The sequence below is a fragment of the Rhinopithecus roxellana genome, chromosome 5, assembly GCF_007565055.1.
Source record: "Rhinopithecus roxellana isolate Shanxi Qingling chromosome 5, ASM756505v1, whole genome shotgun sequence".
Taxonomy (NCBI): domain Eukaryota; kingdom Metazoa; phylum Chordata; class Mammalia; order Primates; family Cercopithecidae; genus Rhinopithecus; species Rhinopithecus roxellana.
In genome coordinates, this window is record NC_044553.1 from 100,358,366 (window position 1) to 100,374,946 (window position 16,581).

General features: G+C 37.9%; 1 protein-coding gene across 1 annotated transcript; it reads right to left on the reverse strand.

Annotated features, from left to right (window-relative positions):
• Window positions 1-13,827: 13,827 nt before the first annotated feature.
• Window positions 13,828-15,755, reverse strand: LOC115897532 (lactoylglutathione lyase). The gene has a single exon (XM_030930751.1). The coding sequence runs from the start codon at window positions 15,736-15,738 to the stop codon at window positions 15,184-15,186; it is 555 nt and encodes a 184-aa protein (XP_030786611.1). The 5' UTR covers window positions 15,739-15,755; the 3' UTR covers window positions 13,828-15,183.
• Between the last annotated feature and the right edge of the window lie 826 nt (window positions 15,756-16,581).

A 16,581-nucleotide genomic window follows, 5' to 3' on the forward strand; every position in this document is an offset into this window, starting at 1 on the left:
GTCTCTTGCTCAGCAGTCTCTTTCCTCTGTCCCATCTTTGGCTATCTGCTCTAGCTCAGAGAAGAAGCACTTTGTTTACAGGGAGAGTCCAATATGCTAAGGAGAAGGCAGAGTTGATACCATTAGGAAAATTTAAAGGACATTGGAAAAAAGCCTTCAAGGAAGAACAGGTAACTACCTGCAACACTGTTGTGTAGGAACAAATGCATATACTTTTTCCTAATCTTAATCAACCACATAGTCAATCTACTTTTTAGGTTCCTGGCAGAAACATTAACCTTGAGTTCCCTGCTGCTCAACTCTTTCCTAAAGCTCACTTAGGGAATAATATTCATAGAGGGACAGGCAATCTATCTATTTCTCTTAATTAATGTTACCCCTGGATCAACTCACATTATAGGAGAGCAGTGAATGACTTTAAGTGAATTATGCTCTGATGTCCTCCTCTTTATGCACCATGTGAAGTTCCACCCTTTATGGAGCACTTATCTGTAAGTGACTATATTTATTAAGGGGATGTTGTTAAATATGATCCAGACTTGATGACCCAGCAATTTCACTTTTAGATATGTTACTAAGTGAAACTCCTGTGCATTTTTAGCAGGAGTCATGTACACAATATTCACAATATTACCACTATTCACAATAGCAAAAACCTCAAAATAATCCAAACATCCACCAAAGAGAGTAAATGAAGGAACTGCGTTATAGTCACACAATGGAAGTTTATTAAGGAATCAAAACAAATGAATTATAGCAACATACAATAGTATAAATGAATCTTAGAAATACAATGTTAAGTGAGAGAATAAGTCCTAAAATCACATACAAAATGATACCCATTTTTATAAAGTTGCAAACAATTAAAATGGGAGAGAGTAAAATTTTAGGAGTATATATAAAATGCTATACATATATATAAAAAGAAAACCAAGGTAATGAGGAGCATGTGATACAGGATGATGGTTACTTTTCTTGGAGGAGTCTGGATTGGGCTGGGTTGGGAGCATAGAGGTGGTATAGGTTATTGTCAAGGTCCTAGCTCTGGTCATCTGTGGTAGATTCACAGATGCTTATTACATCATTAAAACTCACTCACTCACTCACTCACTCACTCACTCACTCACTCACTCACTCACTCACTAGAAGTGGGAAGAAAAGAACAATGTCCAGTCTAACTCATAAAATCCCCTTAATGAGTGCCCTTGGGGAGATTTCTTTAAAAAATCAGATTTGAGAAATTGGAGCTTCTCCTGAAAAATCACGGTTTTCTATTATATTAACTCTAAGAATTCTCTTTTTCCTTTGGCTGCTAGAAGCCTGAGTCGAATTTACAGGCCATCTTCAGTAAGTATATAGGGCTTATGGTATGGTATACATTTCTATGTCTAATTTGAATCCTGATTTCATATTACCCTACCCTAGTTTCTTTTAGTTTTGATTTTTTAAAATCTACTTATTTAAAAAAACCCATTCTATTGTATGCATTTCTATGAGCCTCTATAAATTCTCTTTAACTAGGCAGAAGATATAAATGAATGAAAATATATTTACCTGTTATTGAAAAGTATCCAGCATCTATTGCTTGAGAATGAGGGTGACATTTGGCGATTGGTTGTGATGTTATTCCATAGGTATTGTGTTTGTTGTGTTTTGCAGTTGGTAGGAAGGGGAAGTGAGTAAATTTGTTAAGATCAGTCTGGGGGAAATGTGCTGGATAGGTTCTACTCAAATACATGTTTTTTTAATAATAACTTTAAGTACTGTCTACCGCACTATGAGAATCCTATAACCTAGATATTACTAAGTACTTATATTTTAAGACAAGTGGAATATCAGAAAATGGTGTGAAGTAATCAAGCCTTGACAAATTGGCAGAGATTGAGAAGTAGGATTCAAGCAGATATATAGTTACTGATAAAAGCCAGATCTCAGTTATTGGAAGTAACATTTCCTTGAGTCTGGATTGCTGGTCCATTGACGATAGCAATGTGAAATGTGACAATGCATTTGATTATCTGCAATGGATAACCTCCCACATTGGAGGCATAATCTAATCAGAAAACTGTATGGTTCAGGGCTGGTTTCCTTTCATGGTTCCCCCACAAAAGGTATTTAACTGTCTAGACACAGAGCCACTTGATACAAAATTAAGAAAAGTAGCATTTCTTTTTCATTAGACTATATTTAAAAAGTATTTTAGATTAAAGATTCTAATAGGAGATGCTGTGTTTGAATTCCTTGAGAAATTTATAAGTTTTTGGAAAAAATATATCTGTAAAAATTTTCTAATGATCAGCTATAATCTAGTCACTGAATGTGACATCTTCAAAATTATTAGTTAATAAAATTTCTCTTTGGTATGTACTTATAACCTTTTTTATTTTGGAATCAAATAATTTAGCTGTTTCTTAAGATTCTCAGTATTTTGGCATGTGACCGAATTAATTACATTGAATAATATTTCTAAAAAACAAGTGAAACCACAATTTGTTTTTAAGTGAGCCAAATAATTTTGGAAGATAATTTCTTCAAAAGTAATTTTATTTAGGAAAATTTATAAGTTTAGATGTCTGTCTTCATCACCAAGACATATCAGAAACCCAATGCAGAAGAAAGCATTTCTCAAATTCAAGAATGTGTGAAACAAATTGCTGGCATTTCAAAGCACAGTTGACACAGATTGGTTAGTTTAGTTATGAACATGGTGCTAATTAGAGTGAAATCCACAAGTTCTGTCATTTAAAAGATATAGCTGTGTTTCTTCATACTGCCATAGATAGCATCACACTTATCTATTAAGATAACAAGTATTTATTAAATACTTTTTATATGTGAAGCAACGTGGCAGGTATTGTAGAGAATATGAAGATGAATAAAATATAATTCCTGCCCTTAAGGTGCATATGACTCATTGATAGGGATAAGACAAACAGATGAGAATACTGCAAGGATGCAATGGTATAAGAGAAGTATAAGGTGGAAGGACTCTTTCAGTTTTGCTCATCAAACAGGGTCTTTATGTATTGGACAAGCATATGTCCTGATTTGTGTGGGATACCTCCAGTTTACATCTATTGTCCTAGGATAACTATTAGTAGGCCCTCTTACACTCTTAAAAGCATTCCAGTTTGGAAGAAATATCACATGGTTATCCTATTTAGGGAGAAAACATTTAATATTGGTTTTGAAGATTGAGTATAATTTCAACAAATGGAGTTCCATAGTATCGGGATACCAAAGATGAATTGGTCAGTTCATCCCGGAGATGGATAGACACCAGGGAAAACACCAAAGAAAAACCAGGGTTGTTTTAAAGATGATTATTCATTTGTGGACAAAGTGAAGGAAGCAACACGCAAACACAGGGACATGAAATGCGTCATACCTGGAGAAGTGCAAGTAATCGATGCTAATGGATGATTGGTGAGAAATGAGCCTGAGGAAATTGTTCAAGGTTCTACAGGCCTTGAAGTAGTTACATACATGTAGTGTAACTGTGTGACTTTTTCTTCTGAGCAATAAAGATAGTAGTGGTGGGGTGTTATTGAAACACTTTAGATGGTGCTTCATTATTGGGGTTTTAATTTAAAAATTTGGTGGCAGCATGAACGGATAGATTGGAAGGGTATAAGCTTGGAGACATTATGACCAGTTAAAAGACCATCACAATAGTCATGATAAGAAAAAAATCAAGGTCTGGACTAAGATAGTGACAATAAGAATGAAACTACATATCAAGGGATAAGACAGAAAATGTATTTCAAAAATAATGTCATTTAGCTTTTGACCTACATATAATTCTGCTTTTAAAAATAATTTAAACAAAACTTCGTGAATTATACAAACTTAACTTGATTTTCATGACCTTAGAAAAATAAATTCTCTTTTTACTGACCAGAATGGAATTAATCTTGCTATGTCAATGACGTTAGGAACTTTGTAATTCAATGCCTTGTTCTTCATTACTAAGCATGGCAAACAGAATACATTATAATTTCAGATGAACTCCTTAGTTAACATATGTCTGTCTATCTATACATGGAAAATGAAAGGTAATATAAAATTATGATAGTATATGTATAATTTAGGGTGAAAAGCACTGAGACATTTGCAATGAAAGCAGGAGTTTTAGAAATGAACTACTTGGACAGTAGCCTCAGTTTTACTGTTGATTCTGTTTACAGTCATAGCCTAAGAATACAGGCTAATAAAGGGAAATGGACCTTTGAACAAAGCAGACTCTGATGGGAAAGGCCTTAGGGGTTTGTCTGTTTCTTCTGCCTCCCACCTGATAAATAATCTTGTATTGTGCCTGGACAGAAGGAAAGAGTGAAATTGTATTTCCTTAACTACATAGAGGCCATAAAGTTTGGGATATGTTCTTTAGGTTGATCCTAAAGCTGCAATATTCTTTGAGTCCTGGATGACTCATAAAAGTGCACTATAATCTTAGATTTGCACTCTCCTGGTCTACCTTTAACCAAATGGCTTGATTGCTTTTTAAATTGCTTTTTCATGACCAGAGTACACCTAAGTAGCCATTTTCTTCTTTGTAGAATCTCAAAGAAATAGGCCGTATCTATATGTGTAGCAAACGAATTACAGAATTGAAGCAATTACTGAATAATTGAAGAGAATAGACTTATTGTTCTGAAATATGTGAATATTTGAGGAAAGCAAGGCCCTGTTCTGCTGATTTATGTTATCTAAATGATTTCTGTTAATCTTTCATTTTGCTTGTTATGCACAGCTAAATGTCTGCTCGATGGCTTAATTTAGTCTTGCTTTCAAATCTCATTCAATGCTTTCTGATGATCTTTACTTTCTTGTGAGATATAGATCCTTACAAATCGAAGATGCTATGATTTTTTCCCAATGATCTTAGACTCCATCTAACCCTGTTATTGGATTCTTCCTCAACCTACCCCTCACTTTAATTATTCAGTTACCCCAAGAATTAACTTAATATTTCACACTTATCTAATTCAAGTAATAAATAATATTAAATGGAAAAAAATCCATTGAAGGAAATAAAAGCACAGAAAGTAGGAAAATGTATATTCTTTATTGAGTACCTATTACATGGATGGCTTTTTACATGAATTATCCAAAATAATCTTCATAGTGACTCTAGAAAATAGGTATCACTATCTCCATAATATACAATGAAATAACAGAGACTCCAGAATAGGGATTGGATCTAGGATTAGTATGTGTTGGTACTCTGTACTACCAAACACCAGGCTCTACCCCAAGCAGGCTTTTGAACCTATGAGAAGTAATGCAGTTGATTTGAACAAGTAGATTGTGGAACTGGTCTCACCTAATCATCTTCTTGAAAGGTTTTCATTTTGTTATCATTCCCTGTATTCCAGCATATCCCCAACAGAAGCAGAATAACCCTTCAGTTTTGCAGTGGCAAATATGGAAAGATTGGCATTTTGTGGAATGCCTCTTGAGAAATGTTTGTCTAGCAGAATGGGTATGCAAGGAAACACTGGTTTTTCTTATTCCAAAAAGGAAAATAAGTAGAAATCACCTCAGGTCTCTCTGACTACTACTTCCTTTCTTCATAAAACAGGATGTCTCATGTGTTGGATTGTCACTAGGAGTCTAATAACTGTTCACATAGAAATTGCCCTATAAATCACCAACATGCTGTTGAGCTCTTTGAGGTAATTTAAAAATTAAATCCAGTCAGAAGCGCACTAATATATTAACACTTTTTCTCTATTGTGTCTCAGAGTCAGATTAATTATCAATTCAGCACTGAAAAAGACATTGGGAAGTTGCCTAAATAAATAGTTGCTTGTTTTTTACTTCACAATAGATACACAAACATTTTGGAAGAAGCTTAGCTAATACACAGGACCATGAATATTAGTTTTAGAAAGAAATAGGTAGCACCAATTCTTTTTTTATTTTTTTTTTTTTTGAGATGGAGTCTCCCTCTGCCGCCCAAGCTGGGGTGCAGTGGTGCGATCTTGGCTCACTGCAAGCTCCGCCTCCCGGGTTCATGCCATTCTCCTGCCTCAGCCTCCCAAGTAGCTGGGACTACAGGCACCCTCCACCACGCCTGGCTAATGCTTTGCATTTTTTAGTAGAGACGGGGTTTCACTGTGTTAGCCAGGATGGTCTTGATCTCCTGACCTCATGATCCGCCCACCTCAGCCTCCCAAAGTGCTGGGATTACAGGCGTGAGCCACCGCGCCCGGCCGGTAGCACCAATTCTTAAACATAGCCAGAATCTTGGCTTTAAAACATATTGGTTTTGGTCAGATTGAAGAGAGTTGATTAGACCATATATCAAGTTTATACTAAGCTTTATTTTTATTTGTTTTTATTTTTATTATACTTTAAGTTCTAGGGTACATGTTCACAATGTGCGGGTTTGTTACATATGTATACATGTGCCATGTTGGTGTACTGTACCCATTAACTCGTCATTTACATTAGGTATATCTCCCAATGCTATCCCTCCCCGCTCCCCCAACTCCATGACAGGCCCTGCTGTGTGATGTTCCCCAGCCTGTGTCCAAGTGTTCTCATTGTTCAATCCCCACCTATGAGTGAGAACACGTGGTGCTTGGTTTTCTGTCCTTGTGATAGTTTGCTCAGAATGATGATTTCCAGCTTCATCCATATCCCTACAAAGGACATAAACTCATCCTTTTTTATGGCTGCATAGTATTCCATGGTGATTATGTGCCACATTTTCTTAATCCAGTCTATGATTGATGGACATTTGGGTTGGTTCCAAGTCTTCGCTATTGTGAATAGTGCCGCAATAAACATATGTGTGCATGTGTCTTTTTTATAGCAACATGATTTATAATCCTTTGGGTATATATCCAGCAATGGGATGGCTGGGTCAAATGGTATTTCTAGTTCTAGATCCTTGAGGAATCGCCACACTGTCTTCCACAATGGTTGAACTAGTTTACAGTCCCACCAACAGTGTAAAGTGTTCCTATTTCTCCACATTCTCTCCAGCATCTGTTGTTTCCTGACTTTTTAATGACTGCCATTCTAACTGGTGTGAGATGGTATCTCATTGTGGTTTTGATTTGCATTTCTCTGATGGCCAGTGATGATGAACATTTTTTCATGTGTCTGTTGGCTGAATAAATGTCTTCTTTTGAGAAGTGTCTGTTCATACCCTTCGCCCACTTTTTGATGGGACTCTGATTTTTTCTGGTAAATTTGTTTAAGTTCTTTGTAGATTCTGGATATTAGCCCTTTGTCAGAGATGGGTAGAGGGTAAAAATTGACTCCCTTTCTGTAGGTTGCTTGTTCACTCTGATGGTGGTTTCTTTTGCTGTGCAGAAGCTCTATAGCTTAATCAGATCCCATTTGTCTATTTTGGCTTTTGTTGCCATTGCTTTTGGTGTTTTAGACATGAAATCCTTGCCCATGCCTATGTCCTGAATGGTATTGCCTAGGTTTTCTTCTAGGGTTTTTATGGTTTTAGGTCTAACATTTAAGTCTCTAATCCATCTTGAATTAATTTTTGTATAAGGTGTAAGGAAGGGATCCAGTTTCAGCTTTGTACATATGGCTAGCCAGTTTTCCCAGCACCATTTATTAAATAGGGAATCCTTTCCCCATTTCTTGTTTTGTCAGGCTTGCCAAAGACCAGATGGTTGTAGATGTGTGGTTTTATTTCTGAGGGCTCTGTTCTGTTCCATTGATCTATATCTCTGTTTTGGTACCAGTACCATGCTGTTTTGTTTGCTGTAGCCTTGTAGTATAGTTTGAAGTCAGGTAGCATGATGCCTCCAGCTTTGTTCTTTTGGCTTAGGATTGTCTTGGCAATGCAGGTTCTTTTTTGGTTCCATATGAACTGTAGGGTAGTTTTTTCCAATTCTGTGAAGAAAGTCATTGGTAGCTTAATGGGGATGGCATTGAATCTATAAATTACCTTGGGCAGTATGGCCACTTTCATGATATTGATTCTTCCTATCCATAAGCATGGAATGTTCTTCCATTTGTTTGTGTCCTCTTTTATTTCATTGAGCAGTGGTTTGTAGTTCTCCTTGAAGAGGTCCTTCACATCCCTTGTAAGTTGTATTCCTAGGTATTTTATTCTCTTTGAAGCAATTGTTAATGAGAGTTCATTCATGATTCGGCTCTCTGTCTGTTATTGGTATATAAGAATGCTTGTGATTTTTGCACATTGATTTTGTATCCTGAGACTTTGCTGAAGTTGCTTATCAGCTTAAGGAGATTTTGGGCTGAGATGATGGGGTTTTCTAAATATACATTCATGTCATCTGCAAACGGGGATAATTTGACTTCCTCTTTTCCTGATTGAATACACTTTATTTCTTTCTCTTGCCTGATTGCCCTGGTCAGAACTTCCAACAGTGTGTTGAACAGGAATGGTAAGAGAGGGCATCCCTGTCTTGTGCCAGTTTTCAAAGGGAATGCTTCCAGTTTTTGCCCATTCAGTATGATTTTCGCTGTGGGTTTGTCATAAATAGCTCTTATTATTTTGAGATACATCCCATCAATACCTAGTTTATTGAGAGTTTTTAGCATGAAGGATTGTTGAATTTTGTCGAAGGCCTTTTCTGCATCTATTGAGATAATCACGTGGTTTTTGTCTTTGGTTCTGTTTATATAATGTATTATGTTTATTGATTTGTGTATGTTGAACCAGCCTTGCATCCCAGGGAGGAAGCCCACTTGATCGTGGGGGATAAGCTTTTGGGGGTGCTGCTGGATTCAGTTTGCTACTATTTATTGAGGATTTTTGTATCAATGTTCATCAGGGACATTGGTCTAAAATTCTCTTTTTGTGTTGTGTCTCTGCCAGGCTTTGGTAACAGGGTGATACTGATACTGGCCTCAAAATGAGTTAGGGAGGATTCCCTTTTTTTCTGTGGATTGGAATAGTTTCAGAAGGAATGGTATCAGTTCCTCTTTGTGTCTCTGGTAGAATTCAGCTGTGAATCCGTCTGGTCCTGGACTTTTTTTTGGTTGGTAAGCTATTAATTATTGCCTCAATTTCAGAGCCTGTTTTTGGTCTATTCAAATATTCAACTTGTTCCTGGTTTAGTCTTGGAAGGGTGTATGTGTCCAGGAATTTATCCATTTCTTCTAGATTTTCTAGTTTATTTGCATAGAGGTGTTTATAGTATTCTGTGATGGTAGTGTGTATTTCTGTGAGGTCAGTGGTGATATCCCGTTTATCATTTTTTCTTGCATCTATTTGATTCTTCTCTCTTTTCTTCTTTATTAGTCTTGCTAGTGGTCTATCAATTTTGTTGTTCTTTTCAAAAAACCAGCTCCTGGATTCATCGATTTTTTTAAGGGTTTTTTTTTTTGTGTCTCTATCTCCTTCAGTTCTGCTCTGATCTTAGTTATTTCTTCCCTTATGCTAGCTTTTGAATGTGTTTGCTCTTGTTTTTCTAGTTCTTTTAATTGTGATGTTGGGGTGTTGATTTTAGATCTTTCCTGCTTTCTCTTGTGGGCATTTAGTGCCTTAAATTTTCCTCTACACACTGCTTTAAATGTGTCTCAGAGATTCTGGTATGTTGTATCTTTGTTCTCATTGGTTTCAAAGAACATCTTTATTTCTCCCTTCATTTCATTATGTACCCAGTAGTCATTCAGGAGCAGGTTGTTCAGTTTCCATGTAGTTGAACAGTTTTGAGTGAGTTTCTTAATCCTGAGTTCCAGTTTGATTGCACTGTGGTCTGAGAGACAGTTTGTTATAATTTCTGTTCTTTTACATTTGCTGAGGAGTGCTTTACATCCAACTATGTGATCAATTTTGGAATAAGTGCGATGTGGTGCTGAGAAGAATGTATATTCTGTTGATTTGGGGTGGAGAGTTCTGTAGATGTCTGTTAGGTCTGTTTGGTGTAGAGCTAGCTAGTTCAATTCCTGGATATCCTTGTTAACTTTTTGTCTCATTGATCTGTCTAATGTTGACAGCGGGGTGTTAAAGCCTCCCATTATTATTGTGTGGGAATCTAAGTATCTTTGTAGGTCTCTAAGGACTTGCTTTATGAATCTGGGTGCTCCTGTATTGGGTGCATATGTATTCAGGATAATTAGCTCTTCTTGTTGACTTGATCCCTTTATCATTATGTAATGGCCTTCTTTGTCTCTTTTGATCTTTGTTGGTTTAAAATCTGTTTTATTAGTGACTAGGATTGCAACCCCTGTTTTTTTTTTTTTTTTTTCATTTGCTTGGTAGATCTTCCTCCATCCCTTTATTTTGAGCCTATGTGTGTCTCTGCATGTGAGATGGGCCTCCTGAATACAGCAAACTGATGGGTCTTGACTCTTTATCCAATTTGCCAGTCTGTGTCTTTTAATTGGGACATTTAGCCCATTTACATTTAAGGTTAATATTGTTATGTGTGAATTTTATTCTGTCATTATGATGTTAGCTGGCATTTTGCTCGTTAGTTGATGCAGTTTCTTCCTAGCATCAATGGTCTTTACAATTTGGCATGTTTTTGCAGTGGCTGGTACCGGTTGTTCCTTTCCATGTTTAGTGCTTCCTTCAGGAGCTCTTGTAAGGCAGGCCTGGTGGTGCCAAAATCTCTCAGCATTTGCTTGTCTGTAAAGGATTTTATTTCTCCTTCACTTATGAAGCTTAGTTTTGCTGGATATGAAATTCTGGGTTTAAAATTCTTTTCTTTAAGAATATCGAATATTGGCCCCCACTTTCTTCTTGCTTGTAGAGGTTCTGCTGAGAGATCCATTGTTAGTGTGATGGGCTTCCCTTTGTGGGTAACCCAGCCTTTCTCTCTGGTTGCCCTTAACATTTTTTTCCTTAATTTCAACTTTGGTGAATCTGACAATTATGTGTCTTGGAGGTGCTCTTCTCGAGGAGTATGTTTGTGGTATTCTCTGTATTTTCTGAATTTGAATATTGGCCTGCCTTTCTAGATTGGGGAAGTTCTCCTGGATAATATCCTGAAAAGTGTTTTCCAACTTGGTTTCATTCTCCCAGTCAATTTCAGGTACACCAATCAGACATAGATTTGGTCTTTTCACATAGTCCCATATTTCTTGGAGGCTGTTTGTTCTTTTTACTCTTTTTTCTCTAAACTTCTCTTCTCGCTTCAATTCATTCATTTGATCTTCAATCACTGATACTCTTTCTTCCACTTGACTGAATTGGCTACTGAAGCTTGTGCATGTGTCACGTAGTTCTCGTGCCATGGTTTTCAGCTCTGTCAGGTCATTTAAGTCTTCTCTACTCTGTTTATTCTAGTTAGCCATTCATCTAATCTTTTTTCAAGGGTTTTAGCTTCTTTGTGATGGGTTCAAACATCCTCCTTTAGCTCAGAGAAGTTTGTTATTACCATTCGTCTGAAGCCTTCTTCTCTCAACTTGTCAAAATCATTCTCCATCCAGCTTTGTTCCATTGCTGGCAAGGAGCTGCATTCCTTGGAGGAGAAGAGGTGCTCTGATTTTTAGAATTTTCAGCTTTTCTGCTCTGGTTTCTCCCCATCTTTGTGTTTTTATCTACCTTTGGTCTTTGATGATGGTGACGTACAGATGGGATTTTGGTGTGTATGTCCTTTCTGTTTGTTAGTTTTCCTTCTAGCAGTCAGGACTGTCACCTGCAGGTCTGTTGGAGTTTGCTGGAGGTCCACTCCCAACCCTGTTTGCCTGGGTATCACCAGTGGAGGTTGCAGAACAGCAAATATTGCAGAACGCCAAATGTTGCTGCCTGATCCTTCCTCTGGAAGCTTAGTCTCAGAGAGGCACCCAGCTGTATGAGGTGTCAGTCGGCACCTACTGAGAGGTGTCTCCCAGTTAGGCTACTCAGGGGTCAGGGAGCCACTTGAGGAGGCAGTCTGTCTGTTTTCAGATCTCAAACTCTGTGCTGGGAGAACCACCACTCTCTTCAAAGCTGTCAAACAGGCATGTTTAAATCTGCAGAAGTTTCTGCTGCCTTTTGTTCAGCTATGCCCTGCCCCCAAAGGTGGAGTCTACAGAGGCAGGCGGGCCTCCTGGAGCTGCAGTGGGGTCCACCCAGTTCGAGCTTCCTGGTGGCTTTTTTTTACCTACTCAACCCTCAGCAATGATAGATGCCCCTCCCCCAGCCTCACTGCTGCCTTGCGGTTCGATCTCAGACTGCTGTGCTAGCACTGAGCGATGTTCCATGGGCATGGGACCCTCCGAGCCAGGTGCGGGATATAATCTCCTGGTGTGCTGTTTGCTAAGACCATTGGAATAGCGCAGTATTAGGGTGGGAGTGTTCCTATTTTCCAGGTACCATCTGTCATGGCTTCCCTTGGTTAGGAAAGGGAATTCCCTGACCCCTTGCACTTCCCGAGTGAGGCAATGCCCCACCCTGCTTCAACTCACACTCCATGGGCTGTACCCACTGACCGAGAAGCCCCAGTGAGTTGAACCTGGTACCTCAGTTGGAAATGCAGAAATCACCTGTCTTCTGTGTCACTCATGCTGGGAGCTGTAGACTGGAGCTGTTCCTATTCGGCCATCTTGGAACCTCTCTTAAGCTTTATTTTTAAATATTTACTGAGTAGATTAATATTATAGAAGAGGAAACATATTGGGTGTAAATAACACAGTGGAATTTGGAAGATGCTTGCCTTGGTGTATACATACATGATGTAGCCCAGCTATTTAAATCTTGTCCTGAACCTCAGTAGTTCTTGGGTCCATCTCAAATCTTAGTTATTTTGATCTCGGTATTTTTTCTACAAAATAAATACAAGTGAAGTCAGCTCATCTGTGCTGGTGGTCTTTCCAGATGTAGTAGCCCTTGATTTACTATAGGTTTGAAAGTTACATATGATATTTATACCCTACATTAGCAAAACTCATTCGTTTTCTTGCATAATCTGCAGGATAGAGTTCTTGTACAATTAAAATAATTTAGACTTGAAAGTCTTTGCAACTTATGTATTAAGCATAAGGGAGGAAAAAAGCTGAAGATATTTGAAGATGGTCATGAAAAGTAAGGAGGCCAGAGGTGTGAGTTACTGAAGAGGAAGCTGTTATTACCATGGCTACGAGTACAAGGTTAAAGCTAGGGTGAGCCAAAAGAGCCACCTTCAATTTCTATTCTGTAGGTTTTACATTATACTCTTCTTAGTCTAAAGAAGGTCTCAAGGAATAATAATAGCAAATATTACTGTGTACTATGTGCCAAGCGTCTTTCATGGGAACCATTCCCCACTTCACAGATCAAGATACTGAGGCATAGAAAGGTGAAATAAGCTATCAGAGATCACACAAATTAGTGGATTCACAATTAGAATTTAGGCTATTAATTCTATATCTTGTATTGGCAACCTCTACATTTTGATTTATGAAGAAGCATTTTCATGTTAGCTTCTCGTTTCAGTGCTCCTTACATGAGGGTTATCCTGTTAACAACTTCTTATCATTTCTGTCTTAAATCTTTAATTTTAGTTTTACTATAATATCCTTTTCTGCTTGTTTACCAGCTCACTTCCTTTTTCTTATTTGGTGACCATCAGGGAGAAGGTGTGGCCTTTCTTGGTCATAGGAAGGAGTGTGATCTGACACCAGAGGACTTCATATAACATTGCAGCATTAACATCTTCACTGGCAGGTTCATGGACTTTCCCCCTCCTGAATGGTAATGTATCTTCTTATCTGAATCAAGGATGCAGGTATAATCTTACGTAATCCTTTTTCTTTAGCTTTGTTCCCTATTTGGATTATCAAGGTTTAAATGTTATTATGGGAATGCAGTAAAAAAACTTACAAAGTCTTTGGAATTGTACAACTTCTGGAAAAAACATAATATATGCCTTAAGATTGACTTCTTTTTTTTTTTTTTTTTTTTTTTTTTTTTTTTTATTTGAAGTTTCATTTTATTTCAGTCTATAAGTATTGCTGTTTGTTTAAAGCACTCACATAAATCCCTTTCACCCAAAAAGGAAACGTAAAGTGCTTCTAGCAGTACAAGCACGATTGGCATGGCCTTTCCAAAGGTCTTCCACTACAGTCTAGAGAAAAATCTAAATATAGTCATGCAGAAGCTGGAAGTTTTTATTTTCTGAGCCATTAGAGATTTTCAAAATCACTTTTTAAAAAACCCATCAAATGTCAATCATGGCAGGGAAGACCACTGAGCTGATGTCTGATAACTAAGCTATCACTGAACATAATTTATCATATATGGCTACTGGCATCATGAAGACCTTGGGGTAAGGAAGACTCCTGATGAGAAGTATAAACATCACTTGTGTAGGAATCACCGGATGTCCCTAGAGCAGTTCTGTACTAAAGACTTCTAGTGTTTGCTCCCTCACCACGCTACTCAGGACCAAGAGCCAAGAGCACAGTGGTCAAACTCACTGAAGGTTTTTACAACAAGAAACCAGTGGAGGAGGTATTGTGAGGTACTACAACTTTGAGGCACAATCTAAATACTAAAAATGATTGTGCAATCTTGAGTTGAGCTGATTTATGCCATCTTAAATCCATTAATAATCCATGAAAGTGATTTCGCATGCCTAGCCTGTTTTCTTTCTCACACGATAGCTGGGAGTATTAAATGAGATAAAGTTGCAGCCTAGCCCAGTGTCTGGGTACCGTATCATTTCCTTCCTCCTCCCCTTTCCCAAATAAATAAGGTTAGTCCTTGAACTTTAAATGTACTTTATAATAAGAAGAAATTACTTTTTCTGTCAGTATCCTCGTCAGCATGATTTTGAATTGCTCTCAAGAGTACCTTCTCTTTTGTAAAATAAACCCTTTGTACTTTACTGAAAGAACACTGTTTCAGTGTTCTTTACTTGCCATTGTGAAAAAAGTGGTTTCTGAGGAATTGAAACCCCGGAAGATAACCACAACAAAAACATGTTAATTTTTTTTAAAAATGATGATTCAAAGGCAGATTTGAAGAGAAGTAATATTTAGGAGGCAGAAGAAGGCAAATGCAGCCTCTGAAGGGAACTGTTCTAATGATTACCTAAAAAGTAAAGTTAAACAACTATATTCAAGGACATAAGATAAAGCATTACTTGAAAACCAGAATGACTGAACAGTTAGGCGAAAAAGAACATCTGAAATAGGAAGGGGAAATGGACTGAAGAATAATTTGAATCAGAACAATGATCCATCAGTCCTAGACACTTCTGGTATATAAATATCTTGAATCACATTGTTTCCTTTTTTCTGAAATCTCAAAGGAGAATTCTCACAGCACTACATTAAAGTTGCCATTTTGTTAGGATTCAAAATTTCAATCCAGTAGCCATCAGGATCTTGAATAAATGCCAGGCCTTTCATTTTACCATCATCAGGTTTCTTCACAAATTTGACTCCCAGTTCTTCGAACCTTTTACAAGCACTGTGTACATCAGGAACAGCAATTCCAATGTGACCAAATCCTCGAGGGTCTGAATTGCCATTGTGGTAACTCTGGGTCTCATCATCTTCAGTGCCCCAATTGTGTGTCAGCTCCAGTGTAGCTTTTCTGGAGAGCGCCCAGGCTATTTTTTCCTCTTTATCTTTAGGGATGTCATTTTTATCCTCATAAGCCAAGAAATAGAGTGAAAACTTCATAGCAGGAAAATCACATTTTTGGATTAACGTCATTCCAAGAACTCTAGTATAAAAATCAAGTGACTTCTTAGGATCCTTCACTCGTAGCATGGTCTGCTGCAATAGAAAATCCTTGGTACTGGGGTCCGCGTCGGAGCAGCAACTGAGGGCGGCTTCGTCAGTGAGGCCGCCGGACGGGGGCTGCGGTTCTGCCATGGCTGCACTGCAGTATCACAGATCAAGATTGACTTCTTTAGCACACTGATAATCGAGACAGACGCTGGTTCTGTCCAAGGGCAGAGGCTGCCCCCTGAATACACTTTTGATCAAGACCTAAAATATTTCACATAGCCCACCCACACTCTGAGGAATGCAGACCGATTATTCAAAATTTAGATGCTAGGAAAGAGGAAATAACACTCTGAAGCTTCTAATGAGAGCGTGTACAGTGATCCATCTGTAAATAAGGCTTGTGTACTGTATAATCGTTTGGATTTGGAAGGAAAAGAAGGATTATTTACAGGCCTTTCTTGCAGATGGTGCATGGCCCTCATGGGGAAATATTTGCATGCCACTCAGGTTATAACTTCATTGGGTCCACATTTTCATGACAGGAAGTGTTGAGCCATCTGAAAGCTCTGATTAAAACCATAGCAAATTCTTTTAGAAAAAAGTATACTGTCACATCCACTTGATGATTTCCTTTTATTGGTGGTAAAGCTTAATAAACCCGGAGACATGTTCATTTTATTACCTACTTCCCTCCCTTTTGAGAATTTTCTTAGTAAAGATTGTGTTCTTTATTTGCAGCATTTTAACAACTTGAACGATGCCTCATGTCTCTGCAGGGTAGATATAGCTCTAACTCTCCGAAGCTGCTGAGAATGTTGAAACCTAGGGGTGCCTTTTGAAAGACATAAATTTTTGCCCTGAAGTCGTAGTGGGGAGATGGGATAGGAGAAGGTCCTATAATCTTAAGTGGAAAGACTTGCAGTGTGGAAATTGCATCCCAAAAGGAAGTTGAAGAAAAGGAGAAACTTTTGTGGTAGAAAGATATCT

What these genes read in the sequence shown, in the direction of transcription:
- LOC115897532 (XM_030930751.1), bottom strand. Translation starts at nt 15,738, where the DNA reads ATGGCAGAACCGCAGCCCCCGTCCGGCGGCCTCACTGACGAAGCCGCC.